We start from the raw sequence: 24,537 nt of genomic DNA on the forward strand, positions 1-24,537 counted from the left end.
ATCAGTATGAAAATGGCAATATCGAGTACAGGTATTTTTATTTTATATTATGTTTTTCACAATTTTCGGTACACATTTAAAATTGTTCTTTTGAAACTGTAGTAGAACAAAACCTTACTTTCACTCTGTTGAGGAGTCTTACTAGTTTTTCATCTTTCAGCACGTTCATGTTTCTTCTTCAGTGTGTGAAGCAAGACATGTGGCACTGAAGAAGAAGTCCAGTTGCATTGGGGAGGTGGTGGTATGAATGGAATAATATGACTGGAATAACAAGATATCCGATGCGAAGAAATAGCACACCAGATGCGTTAAAAACAATTTTTAATGGAAGTAGTGTGCTATTTCTTTACATCAGCATTCTTCAAAAACAGCTGTTGATAGTGATGAACAAAAATCTAAATGACAAAACTGATCTTTGCGGTGGGCGAAGCCGTGTGAGGGCCGGCGGCTGTGATCGAGCGGTTCTCGGCGCTTCAGTCGGGAGCAGCGCGACTGCTACGGTCGCAGGTTCTAATCCTGCCTCGGCCATGGATGTGTGTGATGTCCTTAGGTTAGTTAGGTTTAAGTAGTTGTAAGTCTAGGCGACTGATGACCTCAGATGTTAAGTCCCATAGTGCCCAAGGCCACTTGAACCATTTTTAGACGTGTGAGGGGAAATGCTGACGTAACTGGCGCTTGGTGCTATCAACAGAAACTGCATCGTTTAGCTTCACCACGAAATTTTGACAGTACGACTGCTAGGTCGCTGGTGTTGGAAAAAAAAAAAGCACATGAAGTGTTTCGGACAAATCCCACATGTGACAAAAAAAAAGAAAGGAAATCAACATGAAGTGCTTCGGACAAATCCCCCATGTGACCAAAAAAAAAAAAAGAAAAGGAAATCAACATGAACGGTTTTGGACAAATCCCACATGTGACGAAACCGGAGTGACGAATCCGTCGGACATCTTTTATCGTGACACTAACATACAGTTACCGTTAGCAAAGTGGTTATCGCCATTATCGCCTAGCGTGAAAGTGCATCGTTTTCCTTTAAATTCTTGCTCTAGTCTGTTGATGTACAGAATATCTGATACTAAATCGATACTTAAATGTAGAGTTCTAAAACCGGTTGTTTATTTTAGATGTGAAACCGATATTTTCATGCGTCGGAACGTGGATATTTCTTCCGTCGATGTAATGATACTTTTTCCCAACAGATCGACAGCCGATAATGATATTTTCTAAATGTCCATATTGTTGAATCCTGCGTACTCGTCGTACGGAGAGCCTAGGAAACCTGCTTTCTCGGATCGCTAGACAACAATTCAAGCAAATCGTATTAATGAATTTTATTACAAAAGGAAATGATTACAATACGTAACTTTCTGTTAAACAGATGTGTCGCAAGCTAACGGCGACAGACAAAATAATGTTCTCGACTATATCATTTCCTCAGTCGCTGGTCTTGATGTGCCTAATCTTTATGCTGCTGTAGAACTAAGCCGCGACTGGTCGGCCGGCGCTTTGTCCTCTTTGCATAGAGGTCGCTCCCGTCGCATTGTCCTCCTGGACACGGGTCGGTCAGCGTGCAATTGGCTGACGTTTTCTTCACAGCCCTTTCTGCTCTAACGCTTCCGACTGGCGAGCCGGCGCTTGACTTTACGCCGGAACAGACGTATCGGATTACCGGTACTTTTAAAAATATCGACAGTCCTAGTGATTTAGTGGCTCCTCCAACGAAGTCAAACATTCTACATTGTGGTATCTACAACTGGCCTCTCGTTGGGAGAAATTTGTTCGTCGCCAGAGAAATAAATATGTTGACATGAAGACGAAACAAAATGGTTCAAATGGCTCTGAGCAATAAGGGACTTAACACCTGAGGTCAACACTCCCCTAGAACTTAGAACTGCTTAAGCATAACTAACCTAAGGATATCACACACACATCCATGCCCGAGGCAGGATGCGAACCTGGGACCGTTGCGGTCGCGCGGTTCCAGACTGAAGCGCCTAGAACCGCTCGGGCAGAACGGTCGGCGAAGACGAAACACCTGTTGTTGTTGTGGTCTTCAGTCCAGAGACTGGTTTGATGCAGCTCTCCATGCTACTCTATCCTGTGCAAGCTTCTTCATCTCCCAGTACCTACTGCAACTTACATCCTTCTGAATCTGCTTAGTGTATTCATCTCTTGGTCTCCCTCTCCGATTTTTACCCTCCGCGCTGCCCTCCAATACTAAATTCGTGATCGCCTAATGCCTCAGAAATGAAATGAAATGCAGTGTGGCTAGGGCCTCCCGTCGGGTAGGCCGTTCGCCTGGTGCAGGTCTTTCGATTTGACGCCACTTCGGCGACTTGCGCGTCGATGGGGATGATATGATGATGATTAGGACAACACAACACTCGGTCCCTGAGCGGAGAAAATCTCCGACCCAGCCGGGAATCGAACCCGGGCCCTTAGGATTGACATTCCGTCACGCTGACCACTCAGCTACCGGGGCCGGACGATGCCTCAGAATATGTCCTATCAAACGATTCCTTCTTCAAGTTGTGCCACAAACTCCTTTTTCTCCCCAACTCTATTCAATACCTCCTCATTAGTTATGTGGTCTACCCATCTAACCTTCAGCATTCTTCTGTAGCACCACATTTCGAAAGTTTCTATTCTCTTTTTGTCTAAACTATTTTTCGTCCACGTTTCACTTCCATACACTGCTACATTCCATACAATTACTTACAGAAAAGACTTCCTGACACTTAAATCTATACTCTATATTAACAAATTTCTCTTCTTCAGACGCGCTTCCTTGCCATTGCTTTCTCTAAGTCTACAAATGCTAGAAACGTAGGTTTGGCTTCCCTTAATCTATTTTCTAAGATAAGTCGTCGGGTCAGTATTGCCTCACGTGTTCCAACATTTCCACGGAATCCAAACTGATCTTCCCCGAGGTCGGCTTCTACCAGTTTTTCCATTCGTCTGTAAAGAATTCGTGTTAGTATTCTGCAGCCGTATTTTGCACCCTGACTTATTAAACTGATAGTTCGGTGATTTTCACATCTGTCAACACCTGCTTTCTTTGGGATTGGAATTATTATATTCTTCTTGAATTCTGTGGGCATTTCGCCTGTCTCATACATCTTGCCCACCAGATGGTAGAGTTTTGTCAGGGCTGGCTCTCCCTAGGCTATCAGTAGTTCTAATGGAATGCTGTCTACTCCCGGGGCCTTGTTTCGACTTAGGTCTTTCAGTGCTCTGTCAAGCTCTTCACGCAGTATCATATCTCCCGTTTCATCTTCATGTGCATCCTCTTCCATTTCCATAATAATGTTCTTAAGAACGTCGCCCTTGTATAGACCCTCTCCTTCCATCTTTCAGCTTTCCCTTCTTTGCTTAGAACGCCTAAGAATACTAATAACCTTCGTTTTATTTAAGGAGCTGTAAGAGTTTTCGTATACAAACTGTCGAGGCATTACCTTTTAGTACACTCTTGTACGCACTGCGCAACGCAATTAAAGGGTAACTTTTCTGGAACCCCGTAATCCCAACGGGATGCAGAAGAGTGAAATTTCGGCCAAAGGTGCCTACAGCCTTTCTCTGTAGGGGTGCAAAACGAGTCGCCCTGTGACGCGTCGGGCTCGGCGACGCTTGAAACAGCGAGGTGTCGGCACATGGGGGAAAAGGAAAAGGCCGGAGCTCAGAGGTTCACCTGAGCTGTAAAGTGGGTTAATGATGTCACATTGGCATCCAATTTCACCACAATTTTGCCCAACGCGACATCTCGTGTCACGCGATAGGAAGGTGGTCAGGTCCCCTCCTACCCTCATTTCACCCCTTATGTTTATGCCTCTGTGACGGAGGTCAGAACCGCGGCGCTCAGCTTTTCTGGAGGGAGGGGGAGGGAAACATTTCAGACACACCGTCGCTCAGAATCAATACGAAAAGGCCTCACGAGGTGACATGCAGGGCTCCAATGAAAGCACCCCTTCCCTTGTGGTGTTGCCTCTCACGTACGCCGCGGACGGAAACGACAGTTCGCCGTGTGATGAGCAACAAACAGGTAGACGTTCTTAACAACGATCGAAACCGCTGACACGGCCGGACGATTTAACCATACTCTAAGGACATCGAACGGCTGCAACCCGATTGAACGTGACTTGACCCCTTTGGAGTGCAGCGCGATCACAAGTTTTACTCTGGTAAACAGGGCGGAACCAACAGGGACCGATCAAATCAGTTCGACAAAATTTCAACGTGATCCAAAGCAGCAAAAAGATGTTTATGTTTTTTCAGCCCATTCCGTGCAACCACATCTCACAACATAAGGTTGACTTCTCAATATTGGAGGCTATTTTTGAATTAGTGCGATATTTATGAATGCAATTATTATTTTCAAATTCTTCCCGATTCTTCACAATAAACATCGCAAGGGAGGAAAGTTACCTTATGACTGTTGCCAATATGCCTAATTTTTCAAACATTTGCCTGCTAGAGGTTGCATAACGGACAGCAGATACTATAGTTACAGAAGCTTTCTGCGGAATGAATAGTTTTTGTGAATTATTTCATATGACAGTGATAAATGGTAATATACAAAGTAAGCCACTTTTTTGACAATTTCGTTGCTATATTCAGCAAATACACTTACATAAATGTAGCTGAACTAAAGCGTTTCAGGTCTGTAGTATGCGAGTCCCATTCCAGTTCTGATGAATACGCACGTGTTTTGCGTACTTTATTCCTTCCAAGCTTTATTGTTATTAACGCTTTGCCTGAATATTGAATAAACGAAACAGTGGCGCACAAGAGAACCGACACAGAGTACAGACAGCTGGCCAGTTATATACGAATTGTTAACCGTCACGAGCAGATACGACAACAAATAGATTAACATGTAATGATTAGATAATAAAGAAATACTGGCAAAATGAGATGTAGTCTGAACATCTTTTAAGCAAGAGATGACAATTAGCAGGCAAAAATGAGCAGTCCAGTACTCGGGCCAGTTTTTCGTACACCTTTTATTTTTTTAAGTTTAATGATAGATAGTACACTAAGAACCAAAGAATAGTTTTTCTGAAAATTTCATTTACTATTTCTTCTGTCATGAGCTATGAATCTTCCACCTTCAGAGCGCATGCATACTCCCGTTCGACCTCCTGCGGGAATCTCAAAGCAGCGAGCATCGAGGACATGGACGGGGACAGAGGACAGGTGGTGCTAGGTGGAAATATGGATTGGCGAGGGGCGAGCCGAGATAGTCCTAGCAGTTGCGGTAAATACTGGGTCTGGGTGCCGCAGCGGTTAACCCAACTGCCTAGTAAGCAGGGAGGCCTGGATTCGAGTCCCACTCTGGCACACATTTTCACTTGTCGCCGCTGACTCTCCCCAATGCAGCTGAAGTCATCATTCCTCGCCTTTCCTTTATCTCCCCTCCCTGTTGTTGCATCTCTGTTGGACCTGATCGTTCCCAGCAGCAAATTCCTGCGTTGCCAGTACATAACGGAAGGCCATATGTACGAGGGTAATCCCAAAAGTAAGGTCTCCTATTTTTTACAAGTACATAGACCTGTTTATTTCTACAGTGGTTTACATCAGTTTACAGCTTGAACATTTAGCTATTTTTGGACATAATCACTTTTTCTGTCGATGGATTTTTGTAGACGCTATGATAGTTTTTGTTTGCCCATGTCATACCAGCTCGCCGCCATGCTGTTCAGAAAGTTATGAACTGGCGTGATTGTTGCTTGGTTCAGGTGTAAAATGGTATGCCCAGGTTTCGCCATCCGTGACAATTGTGTCCAGAAAGTTGTTCTGTTCGGCTGCAAGGCGGTGAAGAAATGCGCGGGAAGGATTAACTCGTTGCCGCATGTGGTCCTCAGTCAGCATGCGTGGCACCCATCTTGCGCACACCTTCCGGTAATTCAATGTTTCCGTTAAAATTCTGTGAACGGTGCTTCGGGAAACCTCAGGAACCAACGTGCATAGATCATCCAGGGTGATCCGCCGACCTTCACGCATGCTTTGCTCTACCTTTAACACTGTCTCCTCAGAAACTGACGGTCTCCCGCTCCTTTGTTCGTCGTGAATTTCGGTCCGACCAGCTGCAAACTCTCTACACCACTTACGTACATTTTTGACATCCATGCACAACTCGCCATACACTTCTGTCAATCGGCGATGGATTTCAATCGGCGCAGTGCCCTTTGCGTTCAAAAACCGAATAACTGCGCGCAATTCGCACTTGGCGGTAACATCCAAAGGGAGCTCCATTCCTAACGGCTGCCAAGCCAAGACCGAACGCTTCAGCGCGGCGTGCGCATGTTTACACACAGCGCGTGAAACACTCTTCATAACAGTGTGACCAACTGTCACACAAACAGAGTTCTGTACTTATAAAAAAAATAGGAGACCTTACTTTTGGGGCCGGCCGGTGTGTCCGAGCGGCTCTAGGTGCTTCATTCCGGAACCGCGCTGCTGCTACTGTCGCAGGTTCGAATCCTGCCTTGGGCATGGATGTGTGTGATGTCCTTAGGTTAGGTTCAAGTAGTTCTATCTCCAGGTCACTGATGACCTCAGATGTTAAATCCCATTGTGCTCAGAGCCATTTGAACCTTACTTTTGGGATTACCCTCCTATTGTGAATGACAAGAAAGGTGACCGACCCAGAACACACGTTCGTGTGACAAAGCAGCTTCATACACGTACACACCATCGGCGGGCTGGACTTCCAGTTGTCTGTGACAGATAGAACGACCACCAGAATGCGTTAGTATCGCTCGTGTTTACAGCTGTTACCAAGCTAGGTAGAGTATACGGGGTGTCCTAAGAGGAATGGTCGATATTCAGAGATATGACAGAAACGATCATTCGAAGCAAAAGAGTCTAGTGAATATGGGCTGTAACGCTCGTAGCTTCAGAGCTTGTTAATCTTCGATACTGTGAAACGAATCTCTTCTGTTGCAAGCTTCCATATCTGCCTTCCATATGGACCAAGACAAGAAACAATTACAATAAACACTGGCTCCATAAAGTGTGTACCTTAAGAGCTATGAGCACTTGTCCATCTTCGCTACTGTGTAACGTAATTCTTCCACCTAACAAGTCAGCGTCAGATGTCGGCTGATCCCTCTGAAGGACACGGAGACGCCGCGTAGTCGTGTGAGGCGGGATGATCGGCCCCTTACAGATTTTAAATCGGGCTTTATTGTGAGTCGAATCCTGCAATATCCAATTTTGTGAGGGACTCGGATGTGACAGTGGTCTGATGTCGGATTGCATTGGAACGTCAGGACAGACACTCTTGGCGTCAAATCAAATGGTTCAAATGGCTCTAAGCACTATGGGACTTAACATCTGAGGTCATCAGTCACCTAGACTTAGAACTACTTGAACGAGGCAGGATTCGAACCTGCGACAGTAACAGCAGCGTGGTTCCGGAATGAAGCGCCTAGAACCGCTCGGCCACAGCTCTCGGCGTCCAGGTTTCGTTCTACCGCGTTTGATCACGGCGATGGAGAATCGACGTACAGTGTGTTAACTGCAAGACGGCAGAGTTGTGTGGGGATTGCGGGGAGAGGAGGAAACAAGCATTGCCGGGCGAGGGGCGAAGAGCCTTTGGGGGGGGGGAGGGGGGACGACGACAAGGCACGCCTACCAGTTGCAGTGCTGGCACTACAAATTGCGCGTCATGCTTACACGAAAGCAGACGAAAGGCTTGGAAGTTAAACTCGCTTTAAATGTTGTTCGTAAACGAAACTGAAATCGTCATGTACATTAAAATCTATATATATACAAAAATGAATGTATGTATGTTTGTCTACTATACGCTCACAAACCATTCATCCGATAATTTTGCGAGCATCGCTACGTAATACTGGTATCCTTCTAACCGTAGGCCTACCGGTAGGGGTTGATGGCGACTCCCGAGTTGGGCCAGCAACTGCCTCTTCACTCATTTTGATAATGTTTAGCACAACTGCACAATAAAAACACGCAGAACAGTACAGCGCAAAACAATAACGAAGCAGACGACAATGGCTACCTTGTACAACACAGTCAGCTACATAATGTTGGCAGCAGTCGAAACTGCGTGCCTACCGAAGCCTCCCGACGTTTACCGACTTCTACCGATTCAGGACTAGGGAGAGGTCTTCCACCTTAAAGTTTACACACTGTACTGTTCGCCAAGCACAGCGTAACCTTTCACTTCTGCTCCTGTCATCCGAGAAGAAGCAGTGGATAGACTGCAGCATTCTGCGTTACTCTGCAACACTGGTCGGTGATTAGCAGCTGCCGGACTGAGGAACTGCCGTCATATACACAGGTTGGCGTGAACACCACAAGACGAGCGGCAACGATTGCACATGTGTCGTGACCGGGAAGCATGGACTGCTCACGAATAGCGTCGCATTCTGTTCAGCGATGATGTGCGGATCTGCACTACCCCTGATGATCGTCTTCGGCTAGTATGTCGGCGAACTGGCGAGAGAACCCATTCTGCGAGTGTTTTGGTGGGTAGGGCTCTGCGATGTTGCTCCTGGCGGCATGTCGTGGTAAGCGGTTGGGTACGACTTTAGGTCACGGTTGCCTCTGATTGAGGGAGCTATGATGTCACATGAGTATGCCACGTGCGTTCTGCGTCCTCTTGTGTCACCTCTCCTGCGACTGTATCGCCGTGTCATTCTTCAAGACGACATCACTAGACCACAAACGGCACGTCTCTTTACGAAACGTCTGCGTGCTTTGAGGTACTCCTGTGGCCAGTAAGAGCCTCAGATGTGTCAGCGACAGGACATGTGTAGCAGCAGCTCGGACGCAAAAAAAAAAAAAAAAAAAAAAAAAGTTTCAAATGGCTCTGAGCACTATGGGACTTAACATCGGAGGTCGTCAGTCCCCTAGAACTTAGAACTACTTATTCAGAGGCAGAAGGAACAAATTTTGACAGTATGAGCTTTCGGGCTGAGAACCTTGCCACTCCCTTTTGACACGGCCGTAGTCACGACCGCTCACAACAGTCTCTGAAAGACTACACTGGTGTAAATCTGCAACACACCAGATTACTTTAAACTAAAAAATTTTAACAACTCACACAAGCACATAAAATATGCACCCCGTAGGAGGTATGGAAACAGTACAAAACACTACCATTAAAAAAAATTAACTTGCCACCGAAGGTGCAACATGATTTTAAAAAAAATTCTTACGGTGTAAGGGTGGCAACTTAATACACTAAAATGACCATTTAAATAAAAAAACCATGAAATGCAGTCTTACATAAATATACACACATGCTCTACATTACACATATACCGCCTCTCAAGATGATAAGCAAGATAAAAACATATTTCAGGAATTCGGCTGTTACACTTTAAGCAATAAATTCGTTAACACCGAATCCGACAAACATGACAGAGGCAGCTATTAACGTATGGGAGATTGACAGGGAGATTACTGAACAACCCGAACCGCAGGTTACTCTAACCCGCCCCTACTCCACAAGGGAAAAACGGACCACCCAATTCATAAATAACCACCTTCCCGCGGGTGGGCAAACTGAGAATAATGGTGGGACGACCCCAAAACAAAGCGACTGGTGACCTCACCAAGAAAACAAGTAGAATTTAACAAGTAAATGAAACAACATATCTCCAATCACTTAACTTCTAATAAACTGCGATTTCTGGCGAAGACCTGGCGCAGCACCCCCAACGCTCTCCCGAACAGTCCGCTGCCAGCCGCTTCAACGGACGCAGGAAGGTGCACCGATCTCCCGTCTCACGGCGTCGCAGCTCGCACCGGCCAGCCCGATGTCGTGGGTTGACTCCTGTTGCGCTCGTGTCGAGCGCGAAGCCACTACCCGTCGCTATACGGCGCGGCCCAATGGACTGACGTGGCGACCTGACATGCGCCGACGCTCAAGACGGACAAGTCATCTCGTGCCTCAGTGCGCGACCGACCAACCGATCGATCCAACCGCCAGTGACCATTGCCTGAAGAAACTCGAGCAGACTGGCGGCCTAACACATACTAGCACTCCGGACGACAGACAGACACTGACTGTCCCACATTGACCCGGCTGACCAACTGTCCCTGGCGAGGTTTTTTTTTTTTTCTTTATTGAATTTCAATTCCCCCCGAAGGGGGCGGGCTGGCAGCAGCTTAGTATGCCGCTCTTCAGCCGACAGATTTTGTGACAAAGATCAAGAGAACAAATAATAACAAAACAGGCGATAAAATCGGAGACTTAGAGAGTAACAAGGCGAAAAGAAATCGTGGAACTTAAAACAACAACAGAGGGATGATGATGCTAAAAAATACATACGAAGGAGACAGGGAAAACAATAGACAATTAAAAAACACGGCGACAGTCTGGATTCTGTTCGCAAAAGACATAAAATTCACACCTAGCGACAGCATGGTTTCTGTTCGCAACACAAGAAAGACAAACAACACTGAATAGTCACTGGAACACTGCACTAAAAAGTTGGCAAATGTGACACCACAGTCGAGAGCAGGTGGGGGGAAACTGGACAGAAGATGGGAAAACAAAAAAAAAAGGGGGGGGCGGGAAGGAGAGTAAAAGCGAAGGTGGGAACCGGGAAAGGAGCTGATGATGGAGGATGAGGACCCAGAAGAGGGGTGGGGGGCAGACGCGACAGGGAGTGGGATAGGCAGAGGAGGGGAATACAAAAGGACTGGGGGGGAGAAGGGAGGTAGGGAGATGTTTAGTGGGGAGAAAACAGGACGGAAGGGGGGGGGGAAGAGGGAGCCCAGGGAAAGGACAGAGGAAAGGAGGGGGAGTGAGGATCAGAGTTGAAAGGAAGGATAAATGGAGGGAGAGAGGGCATCATCCGGGAGGGGGAGTTGACGGAAGCCACCTTGGGAAAGGAGATGGAGGGTGTAGAGATGGAGGGTAGAGGGGACACAACGGTGAAGACGTGGCAGGGGGCGGGGATGGGAGAGGAGAGGAGCAACCAGGGGGTGAGGGGGTTCAAGACGGCGGGAGGTATAGAGGATGCGGATATGTTCGAGGAATAGGAGCAGATGGGGGAAAGGAATGAGATCATAGAGGATCCGCGTGGGGGACGGGAGGCGGATACGGAAGGCGAGGCGGAGTGCATGACGCTCAAGGATCTGGAGGGACTGATAGAATTTGGGGGGGAACCCTGGCGAGCTCATCGCGCCCCTTAAATGCACGTGAATAAGCAACCTTTCCCCTTTTCCACCAGAGGGAGACACCAAAGCTGAGATTGCCACAGCGGCGCCAGCGCCACAAGCGGAGGGCGACTGCTTCACACAACACGTTGCGGCGCACTCTTCAAAACAGCAATTTTTACCAAGGCTCAGTCGCCTTTCCTCAGGAGACGATAAAAGGCTCTATGGCACCCTTCCCAAACCGAATCAGTGCAAGCGGTCGCACCAGAGGAGGTGCTACGTCTTACTGTTAATAAGTAGGCTAATACTGCCAAGTTCTCTTCACAATTGACTCGATGTTGTTGTCACTGAAATCGCATGAGGTACTATCTCAAAGTCTGAAATTTCATTTACTCCCCATCAGTTCTTCAGGTTTTTTTTTGGTCAAACAGTGTTATAAGAACAGAAGCAGACCTCACATTAAACTCTGTAGAACAACACTTTTAACTTGTCCATACCCAGAAGAAGATTCAGTGTTAAAAGAGCATAAGATAGCTAGCGTTATCGTTTCTTTTCTGTCCGTTCGATATGAAATGAACCACTTAAACACTGCACCTCGAAAGTCATGAACTTAACTTTTCTTCAAAAGAGAATATGTCTATATAATTTTAATTAATATTGTGTTTATACTGGTTGCTGGTAAGGACAAAAGTTAGTTATTAGTATTTTATTAATGATCTCATTCATAAACAGCCATATCAAAGTCATCACAGTCGCTCAAGAAAGCTGTAATTAAGCTTTACTTGTTTAATGAGAATCGGACGATGACTCTCCTTGTCCGCAGTCTCGATGATTCGAAGCGATCTGCAGTCCTGTGTAAATAAAATGTTGTGGTTTTCTTGCGTTGCGTAGTCAGTCGCGAAACATCAGATCAAGCGGAAAGTTTGCTTTGATAGAGTTTAATTATCCGATGAAATAAAGGAACTCTTCGGTCTAATAATTGCAGGTTCGTTTCCAATTAATCGGAAGTTCCCTTCTGATTACCAACGAAACGACACCTCCGTGCAAATTTCCTATTAGAGAATACATATATAATGAAATTCCTTAACACCTTTGATGTGAATGCTCAGTATATATTTTCTTGAGTAGCATACAATATATTTTCAATCTCTTTCTTCCAGTAATCTCGATAGCAAAATTACAATTATTCAATGCGGCTATTCGGCACGGAGAAGATCCTAGAAGTCCTCCCACCACAACAGCGATAATATTACAAAGAGTAATTATGCGCTCATGGAATAGTAATAGTACTGTACTACTTTGCGCATCGATTGTGCGAGTATATAGATGGTCAAGTAGGAAACGTAATTCACTCATAGAATTGTGCAGGGATTATTAGTAGAATATAAAGAGATATTACATCTATCCCTATAACTTTCTGATACATACTTCTGAATTATTATTAACTTTTAATTTTACGTTCATTTCTTTCCAGTAGGCCGAGGAAGTCCGGGGTAACTCACACCAGCTGCCCAGCCTCTGACCGTGCAAAGTGGGCGCCGTAGATCGCTGAGACCTCAATAACAGGTTTCAGCGTCTGAGACTGCGCTTTGGAGAGAGTGGACTGCAGAGCGCCTAGGAAGCACACGCCTCTTCGTACGCGTTCCTAAGCTGCTGGTAAAACCTATTACCGTAACTGTAGAGTGTACCAGTTCAGTTATAACAACAGTGATAAATTAAAATACTTAAGCAAATTTGTCTTACAGTGCCTCGACTTTCAGCAACACAATATTATTCATAGTGTCTTCCTTCAGTATTGACAGAAGTTCCGTAACGATCGTATTCTTTCACTTTTGTACATTTTTTTTTAAAGTAACGACAGCAATCTACAATTTGTGTGGAACGACCCAAGTGTCTAGTAAACCACAGTATACACACGAGGTGTGATCAAAAACAGCGGGAATGTTTTAGGAGTCTTTGCTTATTTATCAACTTCAACTTCAAAGTAATCCCCCTGTAATCTCCACCCTCCTTCCTTGTTCCATCTATTGTCCACATTAAATAATGTCCAGTCCAAGTAATTAATAAGCAAAGTCTTTTACGACGATTTGAGAGGAGCTAAGATTACAATAAAGTTTCAAGCTTACTTAGCTTGTCATGTTGAGATGACTTCAGTTCTTCTTGTCAAGGGGTCTGATTCTTGAAGCTGAAAATCTAACATACCAGGTCCTCACGGTTGGTTTGAACTAAGTAAATTGGAAGATTGTTGCTGCAGAATTTTTTTTTGGTAAATATATTTTCCACTGACTTTCTCACATTTTAGTATATCATACAGTAACAATGCCGAAATTACATTTTTCGCACCTGTTATACAAGAATACGTCTGATCGCATTAGAGGCAAGCTTACGGCTCTCACACTCTGCGGAAATAACAATATTCCAAAGGGTTTACAATTTTTCGTAACAAATGAATTCCTACTAGTTTTCGCTACATTATTAATTTCGATTATTATTTCATAAATGAATCCAGAAATAAACTTAGTAAACAGTACAGGGTTGCGTAATAAATAATAGAGATTTTAAGTGAGCAAATAATTCGTAATTTCAAATGTCTCTAAAAAAATAATTTTAACTGTACATTCAGAATTAGTAGTTATCGATTCTAACAATGAAACTAAAATATTTTATAAAGTAATTTATTTTCATAAATTTTAGCTTGAAATATAACATACTGTGTGTACAATTATACGAAAGTTTTCAGAAAAGCAAATGAGAATATTTACCTGTCCAAATTTCGAAAAAAAACAAACAACTGGTGTCGACAACTACTGCTGAGGAAAAGTGATACCAGAGAAGGATGTCCCGTTACACCCCTCAGATATAAAACACTTGTGCCAGCGCTTTTTTCAATCTTTGAAGCACTTCTGGGACTCACTTTTCGTTCTGGTGTTCAGCTCCTTCAGCGATTCTGTTTTTATCCCGTCAGAGGTGAAAAAGCGATGTCCGCTTGTGGTTCTCTTCAGCCTCGGGTATAGAAAGAAGTCGCAGGGGGGAGGGGGAATATGTCCGGCGAATAAGGTGGCTCAGACAACATACCGGTTTTGTTTTTTGCCAAAAAACACAAACAAATATTGAGGTGTGAGTGGGAGCATTATCGTGATGCAATTTCCACAAGTGGTTTTGGCATAATTCTGGTCGTTTTCTTCAGATAGCATCACTCGAACGGTTCATAACTTCCAGATAGTATTCCTCATTGACCATACAACCATAAGTCAAAAACCCATGATGCACCATCCCACTGTAATCGAAGTAAACAGTGAGAAAAACCTCCACATGTGATCGAACTCGTCGAAATCGGTTCACGGGGGGCGTGGGATAATGTTTTGGAAGCTGCACTATATTTCAAAGAGAAAACTGCTCGACATCATGAGGTACTTATTGACGATTTACTGCAGTTGCTCGCCAACATATGCTCTGGTTCGCTAGAAAAACGCAGGCGCCAAGGAACGGGGCTATAACGTCAATATAGACAAATCATAGAGCGCGGCGACATTTACTGCCCACTGCCGTAGAAACAGGCCACGGGCTCCGCACGTGCGCCGCGGGAAAAGCGTGGTCGAAAATCGCGGCCCAGCGCGCACGTGGAGAGTGTGTTGGCGACCAGTTTTAAGTTTGTGCGGCCTCCGATTTCCCGTCTTTGTTGAGACGGATTCGTTCGTCGGCGACCGACGATGCCTTAGTACCGCCAATGCTGGTTCCCACGCCATGCTGAGCTGAAATCCCGTGTCTCTATTAATCAGTTCGTTATTTATACGCATTTCCACTGCTTCTTTTAAGACGAAGTCCCAGCACATGAAAACGGACGGAAGGATCTTTGTCCCTCCGTAGTTTATGCTGTGTCTCATGTCAAGACAGTGTTCAGCCACAGCAGACTTTTCTGGCTGACCCAGTCTGGTGTGACGTCCATGTTCAGCGCATCTATCCTTAACAGTGCGGCACGTCTGGACAATGTACGATTTACCACACTGGCTCGGAATTTTATATGTTTCTGGTCTCGTTAGGACCTACGTTGTCTTTAACAGACCCAGCACAGTTTGCACTCGCGCCGGAGGGCGGAAGACACGTTTTATTTGAAGTTTCTCGACCAGCCTGTCGGCCATAAAGGACACGCCACCGACGTAGGGCAGAAAAACTATCCTCTTGGAGTTCGCTGTTTCTTCTGGCCGCTATTGAGGTTTATTGAGTGCAGGTTGACATGCATTACGAATCCGTTGTACAAATACAGAGCGAAGACGGCTAAGCTCAGCTGCTAAGCTGCCTGCATCTGAGACAACCCTATGAACGACAGTCCGTAATTCGCCACTGCGTTGAGGTGAGTGACGGCAGCTCGTAACTCACAGGTATAGGTCAGTTGGAGTTGGTTTACGACGTGCACTGTGACCCAAGTAACTGTCTTCTTTTCTGCGGACCAAGACATCTAAGAATGGAATGTTTCCATTTTACTCTACTTCCATGGTGAAGCAAACGCTCGGATGGAAGGCTTTGAGGTTTCCCACTGTGGCGTTCGCTGTGTTATTCAGTGGTTTGGTATTTAACTAATTTGTAAATGAAAATGATAATCTTATTTTATTACATTGAGTAATCACTAAATAAATTTTCTCCCGGCTAAAGATTTGGTCAAGTTGCTAAAGAACTCCAAGTTAACGTTCGAATCATTTTCATTAAAATGAGTTCGGGACCACCGGTGCACATTTATTTTTACACATTTGTATTACGTTCGGCATTTATGTCTGCAGAGTTGCGTAATTTGAATTTGCCGCTGAGATAATTGTTAATATGGCGGCAGACAATTGATAGAGACTTTCTGTTGTTAGAGCAAATAAGATAAGTATTTGAAATGCTTATTAAACTCTACTTTCGTATTGTGCACTATTTATACTTCATCAAGCAAACATTTGATTTTTTTCTAAGGAAAACACAGACAAAAACGCGATACAAATCGCTATCATCAATGGCTGCGCTCCTTGCAGTGGAAAGAAATAATTAACACAGATAATGCTTATTGAGAGGGGAATTAAAGTTACAAATAATTATTCACTCATATTTATAATAATAATGAACTCTATTCTCAAGTAATAAGTAACAAATAATTACAATTTCTTAACAGACCGCAGTTTGATATGCGTCCGCATCCTACAAAAGCCAAGCAACAAAAGGTAAAAACAAAGGAAGACAAACGCAGTTCATAAAAGGAATTTACAATTATCTTTGTCTTTGTATGATACATATCGATATGTCCAATAACGTTATAAAATATTATATAAATAATTAATACTTGTCATCGTTTTCACCGTTTTTTATATGTCGAACAGATAATGTTTATCACTGTTAGAGGCATAATTTCCTCTCGTCGCACTGTAGATAAAATTTATCTCGTGGATGTTACACGCTCGGATGGAAGGCTTTGAGGTTTCCCACAAACGCAGAATGCCTTACTGCCCATGTGGGCATAGTACGAAGGTGTCGTCCACACACCTCCAGAGACATTTAGGTTACAGTGCCGCTGACTGAAGTGCTTTCTCCTCGATCTGTTCCGTAAAAAGGTAAGCCACTATCGGAGGCAAAGGGCAACCCATAGCAAAACCGTCAGTTTTCTCAAAATATTGTTTATTAAATAAAAAGTAGCTCGAGGTAAGCGCATGTCCGAATAGATGTAAGATGTCCTCCTCCAACTTAGCTCCTATAAGTTGTAAGGAATCCACCAGAGGAACTCGAGTGAACGAAGAGACCACATCGAAACTCACTTAAGACGTCAGCTGGTTCGAGACGATACGTCCTCAGTCCCTGTATAAAATCTTCTGAGTTTCGCATGTGATGTTCCTAGGAATGGGCTCAGAAGAGAAGGCAGATGTTTTGTTAGGTAATATGTTGGGGCTTCTGTATTTGTCACAACGGGGCGAAGCGGAACCCCTTCCTTATGGATCTTAGGCAGCCCATAAAGTCACTGTGGAAATGGCGCTTGTACTCTTAAACTCCTTTCATGATGTTCAGGAAACTGGCTGGATTTGAAAAGGACGAATGTCTTCCGTTGTAATGCAACAGTTCTATCCTTCTGGAGGCGACGATGCGTTGACTATTGCAGTAAATCCGCCATCTCGCCGATGTAAGATGTTGCAGGCAAAAGAACAGTAGCACTTCCCTTACCAGCAGGTGAAATTATTATTTCTGTGTATTCTCTTAAGGAAAGGACCGCTTTTCTTTCTTCGATGTCGATGTTCTGCTTGTGTTCGGGCATCCTAGCAGTGGTCCTGCGAGTCTCTCGCCTCATTTCTTCAGCACTCTCACTGGGAGGTTTCAGGACATCTTGCTCAATGACACTTATAAAAATCTTGATAGGGAAGGCATTTGGAGTGGGCACAAAGTTTGGTCCCTTTTCCAACTCTGATATTGCAGTGTTACTCAGTTGTTTATTTGTGAAATTAAACACAGTGCGTCAACATGGTTTTATGTTCTTGCGATGATTGGCGTGTAAGGTGGCGGAACTTGGATGTTTTCGCGTTACGGCCTGGAGCAGTGTTCTGTCCGAAAGTGACCTCGTAGCATTGTCCACACGTTTAATGAATAATATTTTGAGAAAACTGACGGTGTTGCTATGGTTAACCGCTTGTCTCTCATAGTAGCTAACCTTTTTGTGGAACACCTCGGCCGCGCGGGATTAGCCGAGCGGTTTAAGGGGCTGCAGTCATGGACTGTGCGGCTGGTCCCGGCGGAGGTTCGAGTCCTCCATCGGGCATGGGTGTGTGTGTGTGTTTGTCCTTAGGATAATTTAGGTTAAGTAGTGTGTAAGCTTAGGGACTGATGACCTTAGCAGTCAAGTCCCATAAGATTTCACACACATTTGAACATTTGAACACCTCGAGGGAAAAGCACTTCTGTCAGCGGTGTTGAAACCTAAATGTTTTTGAAGACATGTAGACGACACCTTCGTAATGTGGCCACATGGAGCACTATGACATCCTGGGTTTTCGGAACACCTTAACTCCTTCCATCTGAGCGTTTACTTCACCATGGAAGTAGAGAAAAATGGAGGCCTCCCATTGTTAGATGCCTTGGCCCGCAGAAAAGATAACTGTTTCTTGGGTCACACTGTATTTCGTGAACCAAGTCACACTGACGTCTTATGTACGAGCTACGAACTGCCATCACTCATCTCGTTCATACTCAGATGCAGGGAGCTTAACATCAAAGCTTAGCCATCTTCGCTCTGTTTTCGTACAAAACTGGTACTCTGCTGGTAAACAGGTTCGTAATGCATTTCAGCTTGCACTCACTACATCTCAAGAGCAGCCAGACGAAACGGAGAACCCCACGAGGATGGTTCTTCTACCCTACGTCGGTGGTGTGTCCTTTATGAGCGGCAGACCGTCCAAGAAACATCAATCTTTCGCCCTTTAGAGCGATTGCAAACGATGCTGGCTTCTGTTAAAGACGATCTAGGTCTGAGGAGACCAGGAATATATAAAATCGCGTGCCAGTGTAGGAATTCATACATTGGTCACACGTGTCGCAGCGTTACGAATAGACACAGATGTCACACCACTCTGGGACAGCCAGGAATGTCTGCTGTTACTGAACTCTGTCTTGTCACGGGACACAGCATGAACTATGGAGAGATCCTCTCGTCCGCTTGCACGTACTGGGACTCCATACTTATAGAAGCAGTCGAAATACCTGTAAGTAACAAATGGCTCTGAGCACTATGGGACTTAACTTCTAAGGTCATCAGTCCCCTAGAACTTAGAACTACTTAAACCTAACTAACTTAAGGACATCACACACATCCATGCCCGAGGCAGGATTCGAACCTGCGACCGTAGCGGTCGCGCAGTTCCAGACTGTAGCGCCTAGAACCGCTCGGCCACCCCGGCTGGCCCTATAAGTAACGACCTGATTAATAGAGACACGGGATTTCAGCTCAGCATAGCATGGGAACTAGCATTGGCGATACTAAGACATCGTCAACCACAGACGAACGAGTCCGGGCATTGTATGTCGCCGTGCTCTAGGACTCGTCTACGATGACGCGACAGCGCCACCCGTTGGCGCCGGCGCTTTTCTAGCGAGTCAGCGTACATTCTGGCGAGCCACTGCAGCAACTCGTAAGTAAGCACCTGAAGATGACGAGCAGCTGTCACGTTGAAATACAGGGTGAGTCACCTAACGTTACCGCTGGATATATTTCGTAAACCACATCAAATACTGACGAATCGATTCCACAGACCGCCGTGAGGAGAGAGGCTAGTGTAATTGGTTAATACAAACCATAAAAAAATACACGGAAGTATGTTTTTTAACACAAACCTACGTTTTTTTAAATGGAACCCCGTTAGTTTTGTTAGCACATCTGAACATATAAACAAATACGTAATCAGTGCCGTTTGTTGCATTGTAAAATGTTAATTACAACCGGAGTTATTGTAACCTAAAGTTGACGCTTGAGTACCACTCCTCCACTGTTCGACCGTGTGTATCGGAGAGCACCGAATTACGTAGGGATCCAAAGGGAACGGTGATGGACCTTAGGTACAGAAGAGACTGGAACAGCACATTACGTCCACATGCTAACACCTTTTTATTGGTCTTCTTCACTGACGCACATGTACATTACCATGAGGGGTGAGGTACACGTACACACGTGGTTTCCGTTTTCATTTACTGAGTGGAATAGAGTGTGTCCCGACATGTCAGGCCAATAGATGTTCAATGTGGTGGCCATCATTTGCTGCACACAATTGCAATCTCTGGCGTAATGAATGTCGAACACGCCGCAGTACATCTGGTGTAATGTCGCCGCAGGCTGCCACAATACGTTGTTTCATATCCTCTGGGGTTATAGGCACATCACGGTACACATTCTCCTTTAACGTACCCAACAGAAAGAAGTCCAGAGGTGTAAGATCAGGAGAACGGGCTGGCCAATTTATGCGTCCTCCACGTCCTATGAAACGCCCGTCGAACGTGTACCTCACCCCTCATGGTAATGTATATGTGCGTCAGTGAAAAATACCAATAAAAAGGTGTTAGCATGTGGACGTAATGTGCTGTTCCAGTCTCTTCTGTACCTAAGGTCCATCACCGTTCCCTTTGGATCCCTACGTAATTCGGTGCTCTCCGATACACACGATCGAACAGCGGAGGAGTGGTACTCAAGCGTCAACTTTAGGTTACAATATCTCCGGATGTAATTAACAGTTTACAATGCAGCAAACGGCACTGATTACGTATTTGTTTATATGTTCAGATGTGCTAACAAAACTAACGGGGTTCCATTTAAAAAAACGTAGGTTTGTGTTAAAAAACATACTTCCGTGTATTTTTTTATGGTTTGTATTAACCAATTACACTAGCCCCTCTCCTCACGTTCGGTCTGTGGAATCGATTCGTCAGTATTTGATGTGGTTTACGAAATATGTCCAGCGGTAATGTTAGGTGACTCACCCTGTATAGTGCAGCTTTCACAATGCTGTCCGGTGTGACACCTGTGAATCAATGAAACCACAAAAAGGGTCCTCCTCACTTTTTCTGGAGGACTAATAGTTTGCTCATAGCGAGAGAGATGCTACGAAATCCTCACATATGGTTTTTGAAGGCCAGTTATAACGTTGGGGTTACTTAAAACGACAGTGGTAGGAACAGCTGAATAACCCTGAATAGATATTAGATACGCTATGCACTATTTCATTGTGCAGTACGACAGATACAGCCGGTTGATGTGGCCGAGCGGTTCTAGGCGCTTCAGTCCGGAGTCGCGCTGCCGCTACGGTTGCGGGTTCGAATCCTGCGTCGGGCATGGATGTGTGTGATGTCCTTAGGTTAGTTAGATTTAAGTAGTTCTAAGTCTAGGGGACTGATGACCTCAGATGTTAAGTCTCATAGTGCTTAGAGCCGTTTGAACCATTCTGATATAATGGGACAACATTAAGGAGCCATTTTGTCTGTTGACAGTAGCGGATGAAGTTAACCATCTGACAGCAATAGGCAGACTGACCGATATTGTGAATACGAACATTTTAATCATAGAAGCTGCCCCAGGTGACAGGTACGTGATCATATCATACTCTTACAGAATAATATAAAAAAATGCAAAATGTGCAGCAGTTTAAAAACATTCTAATGTACTCTGCGTCGACCTGTTTTTAGACTACTGCACATTATTTCATTCCTTTATATTAATATGTAAAAGAATTCTTTGTTTACTGAAATGCAGCCTGTTGACAGCTTCAATGACATAAAGTGATATCCACAATATCGGGCAGTTTGCCTGTTGCTGTCGGTTGGTTAACCTCATCCGATACTGTCAACAGGGAAGATGCTCCGTATCTTGTCTCATTAATTATGATATAACTGTTATACTGGACAATGAAAAGATGAATAGCGTATTTAATAACCACAGTTTCTGATATAAGTTTTATTAAAAAAATCTCTTCGTATGTAGTTTTTTTTGTTGACGACTGTGGATTATTTCCATAAATTTGATTCAACTTCATCTTACGCTTTGGAATTGTAAATACGCTTGTGACAATGCATCTTGCTTCAATAGGTGATCTAGACACTACTTTCTATTATGCGATATGTATTGTTACAACTATTATAAAATCACTAATTTCGTCCATTGTTCGTATTATGAATACTGGACTGTAGCCGTACCTATACTTTCAGATCTGAAGATGGCCATTTAAGTTGTCGAAAATAGTAATCGAACTACCCATCCCTACGCTCTTGGCAGATAAAAAGTTTTCCTAAAGAACTATGATTACAGATAAACGCAATTTGTACAGTGTTAATAAGTATTTTAGTAAAAGAAACGATAGTTTAGTTTCTTTGAACAGAATACTAAACATTATTTAAACGCTAAACCATTGAACTAGTGGAGGTAAAACAGAACTGTCTGACTATGGTTAAATCACTTACGAAGTTCTGCAATGTTTATTCTTGAGTCCATTGCTATGTGTCATATATACGAATGATAAGCCAAGATAGATCATTTTCATTGATTTTAATTTTACTGTAGTCCATAAAGGTTGATAACAACAAAGCAAATGGTAGAAATGGTTCTAAAGGCATTCTTTTAATTTGCAAATATGTAATTTATTCAGATCTGTTCAACAAATGATGTGATACCAATGATAAATGATGTACAGACTCAGGTGCTAATAATTAGACGGTTTTCGAATCTTTTAACATTTATACATTAATAAGAATTACAAACAGAACATGCTAATGCTTCTCGAAAAAATAGGGCCGAAAAGTTCTGCTCTTCATGTCAATGAACGTCACAATTATGAAGAAGTTAATATACTGCACATCACGTTTTACAGAATAACACTGTAAGGTAGCTCATCTTTTATAAGAAATGTCTCGCATCGATAATTACAATCTTTAAAGAGCTGATGTCTGTATTTTGGTGAATCACGAGATTACGAAATGATACTTGTCATGTAATCCTCAACAGCTAAATATTTTAACAAACTATTAATAAAATTGACTTGAAAGTAAGATATGTATCACTGTGTCTATTTGCTGAAACGTATGACATCGAGACTCCGTCAGACATTCGTGGAAGTTCAGTTTTTAATCAAAGATTAGCACATATTTCGTTTCTTTTGTTGCAGGAAATGACCGCCGAAGCCGCCGTCGTTCTGCCCGTGTGGCTTAACAAAGACTTCGCGAAAAGTTCGCTGAAGGAGTCGAACAGTTGTGGAGACTTCAAGATCCTGTCAGTAGACGTCCAACGAGCGACAGCTCCGGGTGACAACTACCTGAGTGAAGTCTACCGCATGACCGTTCACCTAGAGCACAACGTGAAACAGTATAAAAGGAGCGTGTCGTTGATAATAAAATGTCTCCCAGACAGCGAAGTCATGAAGACAATAGCACAGGACATGCAAGCCTTCGAACAAGAGACTCTCATGTTCTGCGAGACGATTCCCGCCATGTCGAAAATCCTGGAGGAAGCGGCCCCCGGCAAATACACGCAGCTGTCAGCAAAGTGTTTCGCCTCCGGACGGGAGCCAGTCAGCTACGTAGTGCTCGAGGACTTGAAGGCCAGAGGGTTCGCTTTGGCGAAGAGGTGCAAGGGACTGGATCTGGCGCACGCCAGACTCGTGGTCAGGAAACTGGCAGAGTTCCACGCGTCTTCCGTCAGGCTGTACGAGCAGAGACCATCTGCGCTGGACCGCTACCAGACCTTTCGAATGTTTGAGGGAGACATGGCTAAGCACCTGGAACCCTACGTGAAACAGGGCTGCAAATTACTTGCAGATCAGCTGGAGACGCTAGAGAAATCGTACTCCAAGTACGCACCCAAAGTGCGAGCTCTCTCGGAAAACATATTTCCACGGCTACTAGAGTTGGTGAAACGGAAGGGAAAGTTTCGTGTGCTAATCCACGCAGATACCTGGGTCAACAACATCATGTTCAAATATGCAGGTGGAGTCGTCCGAGACGTGGTTCTACTCGATTTCCAGTTGGCTTCATACAATTCGCCTTCGATTGACTTACAGTATTTTGCACACACGAGTCTCACGGAAGAAGTGTACTCCGATCACTTGACAGACCTTTTGAAAGACTACCACAACCATTTAGTCGAAGTGATGAGCGATATTGGTGTCAGTACCGACAAACAGATATCCTTCGAGGAGCTTCTGGAAGATTTCGAAGAGCACTCTCTGTACGCCGTATTCGCATCGGTAGGTGTGTTGCCGGTTGTACGCACTGAAGAAGAGACGAGGTTCGACGTAGAGTCTTCAGTCAAAGAAAATGACAGTGATACCAACAGAAAGGCCTTCGCAGGTGCTTCGTATGTAGAAGCTGTAAAGCAGATGCTTCCACAATTTGAAAAGAAAGGTTTATTCTCAAGTAATTAGTTTTTTTATTTTCTGACGAAACAAACTTGACTGTTGTGTATCTAAAAATTAAGTAGAGTCACCATGTTTTCTCCATGTTTTATTCTTAGTCCTGTCACCTGAAGTACCAATCGTATATTTCCAGTCACGCAGCACTGATAATATCTAGATTACCAGTCTTTCAGTAACAGTAACTATATTTGACACTGTAGCATGTTATTGCACATAAGAATGATATTCACTATGTAAAAATATTGGCAACCTATGTATGTTTTAATCATCTCGTTAATAAACTCCATTATGGGTAAGATTTTCAGCACTATAAATCTCAACAAGATTCCCTTTCTACCATAAATCTCAACGAGATTCACTTTATATACTTTACCTGGGCCCCACATAGTGAAACTGCAATTATTATTTCTGCTGTGCTTGCAAATGAATGAAACAACATTTGCAGACTAAACTACGTCCTTAATATGGCTTCAGAAAAAAATTGGAATTGTGAGATCTGGAACGT

The 24,537-nt window shown here is 44.1% G+C and overlaps 1 protein-coding gene across 4 annotated transcripts in view; it reads left to right on the forward strand.

Moving 5' to 3' along the window:
- The window catches only part of LOC126194902 (uncharacterized), a 51,000-nt gene extending 26,670 nt beyond the window's left edge, over positions 1-24,330 (forward strand). For 2 of the 4 annotated variants that reach the window (XM_049933260.1, XM_049933261.1), the window contains exons 2-3: positions 12,611-12,771; positions 22,788-24,330. In XM_049933260.1, the coding sequence (XP_049789217.1) occupies positions 22,791-24,041 (1,251 nt within the window). In that variant the 5' untranslated portion in view covers positions 12,611-12,771; positions 22,788-22,790 and the 3' untranslated portion in view covers positions 24,042-24,330. Of the gene's footprint in view, positions 1-12,610; positions 12,793-22,787 lie in introns of all 4 variants that reach the window. The other 2 variants (XM_049933262.1, XM_049933263.1) reach the window with 2 other exon arrangements.
- Positions 24,331-24,537: the final 207 nt, after the last annotated feature.

This window comes from Schistocerca nitens, chromosome 7, assembly GCF_023898315.1.
Source record: "Schistocerca nitens isolate TAMUIC-IGC-003100 chromosome 7, iqSchNite1.1, whole genome shotgun sequence".
Taxonomy (NCBI): Eukaryota; Metazoa; Arthropoda; class Insecta; order Orthoptera; family Acrididae; genus Schistocerca; species Schistocerca nitens.